We start from the raw sequence: 7073 nt of genomic DNA, 5'->3' as shown, positions 1-7073 counted from the left end.
CATAAGGACTAAGTATAAAATTCACAAAAAATAAGTGAATGACAGAAAAGAAAATGTGGGTGAGTGTTAAACCTCAGATTTATCAAATGTAATGTTTTTGTTTTGATCTTTATGAGAGGAGTTTGGTTAAAATGGTAAGTAAGCATTGGGAATTTCGGACTGAACAGTTTTGTAACATGCAGTCATTGCATAATTTCCATATGTGGAATTGCAGTCATCTATAAAGATGATGATGTCAAACTTAAAGGGTTAGTTCACCGAAAAATGAAAATTCTGTTGTTAATTACTCACCCTCATGTCGTTTTAAACCCGTAAGACCTTCGTTCATCTTCGGAACACAAATTAAGATATTTTTTGATGGAATCTGAGAGCTGTCTGACCCTGCATAGACAGCAACGCAACTGAAATGTTCCCAAGTCCAGAAACGTAGCAAGGAGATTGATAAAATAATTAATGTGACATCAGTGGTTCATCCTCAATTATACAAAGCTTTTTATAAAAAAGTATTCTTGTAGCTTCGTATTATTGCGGTTGAACCACTGATGTCACATGGATTATTTTACAGATCTCCTTGCTACGTTTCTGGACTTGGGAACATTTCAGTTGCGTTGCTGTTTATGCAGGGTCAGACAGCTCTCAGATTCCATCACAAATATCTTAATTTGTGTTTCGAAGATGAACGAAGGTCTTATGTGTTTGGAACGACATGAGGGTGAGTAATTAATGACATAATTTTCATTTTTGGGTGAACTATCCCTCTAAAGTCTTAACGGATGAATTGGCATTAGCACTAGAGATGATGCTCAGTGTTGCATCTCTTGCTTTGTTCCAACTGAATCCTGTTTAAACCCAATTAGCTGCTTATTGACTGACGTTTGTGTATGATATAATGTAAACACCATCCGTCTTTCTCTTTAAAATACTGTCTTGTTTCATATTGGGGAAAATACTTTGTAAATAATGTGGGAATATTGTGTTGGTTGTACTGTATATGGAGAATGAGGTGTTTTCTCTGATCAGCAGTAAAGCATGAAGGTCTTTAGAGTTCAATGATTCCAATATGACCGTCACATGCTTTGCTGTATGACATTTTGTTGAGTGTTTTGACCTCTTTGTCTAAGTTTGCAGATTTTTCCAAATATCACAAAGTGCAGCAAAATTTGGACTGGAAGTGATTCTTTCTTACCTATATCATAATTTCTCATTTCATCAAGCTTTTTATGAAGCATACTTTTCCTCCTTGCCAGTTATAAACCCCACTCTGTTCATTTATATCCTTCATCATCTGAATATTTTAAAGGGTTCAAACAAAGAGCCAGAGTGCTCTTTTTGCTGCAGGTAAAGCTCAGCTCCTTTATTTACTTACTCTACAATTAATTTATTTGTTTGTTTGGCTAAACCTTTTGTGACATGGGGGAAGGCCCCTAGAGATCATGACCTAGAGCAGTTATGCTTGCACATGAGTTACCACATGAGGTAAAGTGCCTGCATGACTGGCATTGCGTGAGTATTTTTTTTTTATTCACTTGTAATTTGCCGGTCACTTCTTGTGGTCATAGTCTATTTTTGCTTCAATTCTCTCGACTTATTTTATTCAATTTATTTATATAGTGCCCCAGTAAAGAATCCGTATTTAATAAATAGATGCCTTTAAAGAACCTTTAACATCCATGAAAACTTTCCATGGCACAAAAGGTTTTTTATGGTGGAAAAAAGTATTTTGATTATTAAAATGCTCTTCACAAAATGGTTCTTTAGTGGAAATGTTCACTGAAAAGTTCTTTTTGGAACCTTTATTTTTGTCTTTCTTCCCATATTTATTTGGCATATTTCATCTTAACTGCTCTTAACCTAGATCTCCTCTCCCTTTCTTCTTATTTCACGATCCTCTGTTGATTTGGTTTCCCAATCCCATTAAGGTTTTCAATTGGATTGCAGCACAGCCCCTCATAGCCGACTGGCTGAGCCTCTAAAGCCAGCTTTGTTTTAAGCGCTCTGCTGAGGGAACTCCAGCAATACACACAACACGCTTAAAGAGCAGCGAGATATATAGAAACATAACAGAGAGGATGTAGTCCAGTTGTCGATTATGTGAAGATCGCCTGAGGAAATACTCAGAGAGCAGTGACTCCGTATAGGCAGATGGAAGTGCACAGTCTGTGTCCTGCTGGTGTTTGCCCTCATTTCATAATCTTCTCATCCTAATGCAAATTCCACAATAATTGAAGAGCATAAACGTTATTCATGTTTTATTTTTTTGCCATTCTCATTTTTGGCCCAGTTTTCGTTCTTTGAATGTCCAACCATAGCTGGTATCTGTGCTGGAGCAGATGGGGAGGAATAAGAGTATTAGGGTTAAGTGATCTCCCTCTCCACCATCCATCCACAGCCTCAGCGCTGAAACAATGATATCAGCGCTCTACAGAAACTACCTCTATTGTATTCTTATCTGAACTATTTCACTGTAGAAATTATATTCCGATTCATTCGCCAGTGACGTAAAAAATAAAACAATTAGATAATTTAAACACTTTTGTTTGTTTTTCAGATGTTATCCGACCATGAAAATTCATAAGGTTCAGTTGTCACACAAAATTAATATCCCTCATTTAGTACACTGCAAGACATTTACTACAGCGCCATCTGCTGAGTTTATAGAGAAAACTAATAAGTAGTTATGAATTTATATTTGTTTTATTCATGTTTTTATGTATTTAACTATAGATTAATTTATTTAATCATTTATATACACGTTAATTGATTTATTAATTATTTGTTAATTGACCAGTAAACAATTGATCAAAACAAAAAAACTTTGCTTGAAAGAAATCGTATTCTGTCAGGACAAAGAAGCCAAATTAACAAACAGGATGAGATTATATATATTAGAAATATATAGAAATATATATTTGCTCTCTCTCTCTCTCTCTCTCTCTCTATATATATATATATAGCAATTAATTTTGTGATTTGAAAATAGAGAAAAGCTGTGTAGGATTTCTAATTATAATCGAAAAAAATCTCAAAACATTTTTTCCAGAGCACTATATGTACTGGCAGTCATACATTTGTATTTCGGGACTGGTGTCTGAGCAGTATTTTACCAGATTCTATATTTACAAAAGAGTGAATAACAACCAAACAAATTTCACAATAAAATATAATTTATTGTCAGATCAACAATAAAATATAATTTTTTGGCAGTACATTGAGCTCATTAAAACTAAACTGTTAAAAGAACATTTCCAGAACCATTTCATGTCCTACTTTCTGTTGTTTTCGGCTTACATCTTATGTTTCATCATACGAAACAAGCATCTGCAAAAAATATGTCCCATTTAAAAATTAGTTTAAGCCTGCAGCAACATTACATAATCATCAGTCTGCATCCAGTTTTAATCGAGCTGGTAGTTCATCTAGGCTCTGTAATCTATGCTGTGGGGGAACATCAAGGTGCCCATGACAGTCTTGTCTGTCAAGCAGGTAACCTCGAATACCCAATGAGCGTGAGATCAGGTAGTCGTTCACATAATGGTCCCCAACATGAACTACACTGGAGGCTGGAACACCACACCGCACCAGCGCCTGGGTAAAAATGCCAGGGTCTGGTTTAGCAACCCCAGCTTCTTCTGAGGTCAGGAGAAATGAGAAGTGAGTGAGAAGGCTACATCCCCTCAGGATCCCTTCCAAACGCTTGTCAAAGTTGGAAACAACACCTTGCTTGAGTCCCAAAGCGGTGCAGAACATCAGAGTTCTATTAGAATCAGGAAACACCTGATGGTGACACAATAAAATTAGTGTAAATTACTTGAGCATAACCGTATGTACTTGCCTACATTCAAGCTATTTCAGCTTGTCATTTTAGAGGATAATCGATAACTGGCAATAGAGATTTAATGAACGAGCGCCCCCTACAGGGGATTCTGGTAATTGGTAATAATAACAGCTGAAAATGCTGAGTTTGAAGAATAGCTTTTTAATTTTAAGGGCTAAATATCTGAAAAGTAAAATACCCCTTACCTCCCAGTTTTCTGGTCCACTAAAGTTATGATAGAGGTTGTTGGCTAGTCTATCCAGTAAAGCAGGGTCATCTACACCACACTGGGCAAAAGAACTGGCTGTTCATGCCCTGAGCTCTGCCATAGTTGGGAAATAGGCGAGATATCGTCCGGTAAGCCTGTCTGAAAGCAGTTTCTACCTGTGCAGCTGGCAGCTTTATTCCTGCTCGCTCTGCTTCGCTGCAGTACTGCTCTCCAACCGAGCGCCGGACCTTTAACAGAGTGTCCTTCACATCCCATAATACCCAACGCACCGGCCCTCGCATCACCAATACGGCTGAAAACCTACACGCCTATGCTCTGATAATACAAACTGCACACATAACCTAGATGGCAACGTAGTGTTAGAAAGCAAGGTAACAGAAGGTAAACGGACTGGTTACTACTAGATTACTAGTTGTTTTGCTCTAGGGGCGCCTGTCGGCTCAAAAAGCAGAATCCCACATAAGACCGCATTTAAATAAATAAACTTTTGAACCCTAAAACCAGTAATCTTTTGAAATAAAATAATTGAAAAGATTCTGAAATAAATTGCAAATTCGCGCCAGCAAAGCCTCATCCACAGTTGACCTATCCTGAGAAGCGATGAGAAAAGCAAGTACCATGTGAGGAGGTGCTGCTTCAGCAGGGTTCTGAACAATTATTTAGTTTTAGTTTATTGTTTTATTTTGAAATGCATTCCAGTGTATACGGTTTATGTACTGTACAAACTACAAAAATAACTTATGTACATGTAAGAGCATTGTTTTACTGTAAAATGAAATTTAATTTCTTATTAAAATATTGGTCCTTTCTCAGTACAGCACAAACAGTCCACATCTGAATGAGTGAACCAGAGTGAAAATGATAAGACACTGACAAAAATGTAGTACAAGTTAATGTGTCTGATGGCACTCAATGTGTATGTTCAAAGAGGGCAGTCTCAATCCATAAAACACAGCCTAATTTTCATTTTTGGGTGAACTAACCCTTTAATTTGTATAAAAACTTCATGTTTAATATTTGTCTTGTGTCTCTTTGTTTGCCTGAATGTTTCGTCAAATAGCCTACTTTAATTTACATTGTTATAATGTTTAATTTTTTATTGCATAATTCTATCAAATTATTTTTTGAAATATTAAAGCCATAGATTGCGCTGGCCAATGTTTTACTGATGCTGCTGCATGCATGCAGGTATGTGTCACTATCAAAATCAAATGGATGCGACTGTAAATGTGGTATTCGTAGTGACCCACGATAGATTAATTCTGTAATTATTTCACTATTAAAGTGAGGACATCTGGCCCTCACAAATATAGGTAAAACATTAACACATACACAGCCTAAATATTATCAATGATGACACTGATAACTTAACAGAAATGCAGTTTTAAATATGCAAAATGATTGTATAACAAATTTCTAAATTAGAGTGAACAAATAAATACATCTCAGGAATCAAATCATCCTAACTGAGGCAGTTGATTCATTTAACAAGGTTTTGTTCTCCCCTCACTCATTGTCACAGGTGTCTCTCTGTCCACAACTGCATCAGAAGTAGAGCTTGAGAATTCATCTTGATTTATTTGCTCAGACTGTCCAGTTTGACTTCTGATTTGCTCTTGGACCTCTGCGCTTGAGTTCATTTGGCCAGCAGTCTGCCTGTACATTCCAGATTTTCTGATTCTGCGGGTAGTCTTGTGAAAGTGAGCAATGACTTGTATAATGCTGTCAGCAGTCCAGTGTTGTCAGGTGAGTGTATTCTCTACTTTGAATGGACCATCTCGTGTACGACGCACTCCAGAACAGACCGCACAAGTCTGCAGCTCTAGTCCTACCTCATGAATCAATTTACGCAGATATTTCTGAGTCTCATTCACACACTGGACCTCTGGTTTGAAGTGAGGAAAAGAAATTTGAAAGAACAGTGATTACTGGCCTTACAAGTAAGACAAACATACAAGTATACGTACTTAACATATAATTTAGTGTACTAACCCAATGAGAAATGTGGTGGATTGAAATGTATGCAACGCAGACCCGTCAGAATCGGTGGGCTTTTACCATGAGGATACAATAAACCCCTCACTGCAAGCTTGTAAGCCTCCTGAGTGCGCAGATCCACCTGAGAATACCTGAATAGACAGAATAACATACTGAGAGACATGCTATGCATTAACCAAATGTTTACACATAGTCTGACAGTATGAAATGTAATATGTAAAATAATATTCTTATAGCGACTCACGTAATTAAGGCTTTCTGGTTGGCTCCCTGTGTCATTGTAAGAACTCTCTCTAGCTTATCCTGGGTAACGTGGTCTAGACAATAAAGACACAAAGTTTACTACAATTCGTTAGTCTGTATTCTATACATAACAAATATGATAGTTAGGATATTGTAATGTACAAATTACCATATGTAGTTTTTTCTATGACTCAGCCTGTGGCAGTGAAATTATCAGTGGCTTTTCCAAACTCCCCCTCAAGCATGTAGTCCTTCATATATAAAATAAACACAACAATAGTCTGCATAAAATTGTCTACTACACATCTGCTCAAGAGTTCTGATTTGTTCATTTCTTACTATGGATTCAGAATCAATTAGTGGAAAATATATAGGCAGTCAAATAAACAAATAAATAATGGAATAGCAGTTTAATGTGAGTAATTATTACATAATATAACATAAAATATAACAAACTTTTACCCTGGTTACATGTGATTTGCACAGATGCTCTAGCACTCCATTTCCTTTCCCAATACCTAAAACTGAGATAGAGACATGAGAGGATTGAGCACAGAGCACATCCTACAATAAATCACTTGAAAACTCAAGAGTTTATATTTTTTGATTACCCAACACCCCAGAGGAAAAAGCATCCAATCGATGACCAACTCCGACGTGAACCTTATGAAACTGCGGCCCGGTCACTTCAGAGAAATTCATTAGTTTCATTGATTTATAGTTATGCATCAATCAGAAGGGTTGCATATATATATATATATATATATATATATATATATATATACACAG

The 7073-nt window shown here is 36.5% G+C and overlaps 1 protein-coding gene and 1 pseudogene across 1 annotated transcript in view; both read right to left on the bottom strand.

Moving 5' to 3' along the window:
* Positions 1–3204: 3204 nt before the first annotated feature.
* Positions 3205–4378, bottom strand: LOC107568183 (haloacid dehalogenase-like hydrolase domain-containing protein 3; annotated as a pseudogene).
* Positions 4379–5051: 673 nt separating this feature from the next.
* LOC107568203 (probable tRNA pseudouridine synthase 2) overlaps positions 5052–7073 on the bottom strand; it is a 7221-nt gene continuing 5199 nt past the window's right edge. The window contains 6 exon segments of the mRNA XM_016254133.1: positions 5052–5928; positions 6036–6172; positions 6286–6358; positions 6454–6535; positions 6747–6808; positions 6896–6970. Coding sequence (XP_016109619.1) covers positions 5786–5928; positions 6036–6172; positions 6286–6358; positions 6454–6535; positions 6747–6808; positions 6896–6970 — 572 coding nt within the window. The 3' untranslated portion in view covers positions 5052–5785.

The sequence above is a fragment of the Sinocyclocheilus grahami genome, unplaced genomic scaffold (genome assembly GCF_001515645.1).
Source record: "Sinocyclocheilus grahami isolate Dianchi unplaced genomic scaffold, SAMN03320097.WGS_v1.1 scaffold1224.1, whole genome shotgun sequence".
Lineage (NCBI taxonomy): Eukaryota > Metazoa > Chordata > Actinopteri > Cypriniformes > Cyprinidae > Sinocyclocheilus > Sinocyclocheilus grahami.
This window is presented reverse-complemented; position numbering and strand designations above follow the sequence as displayed.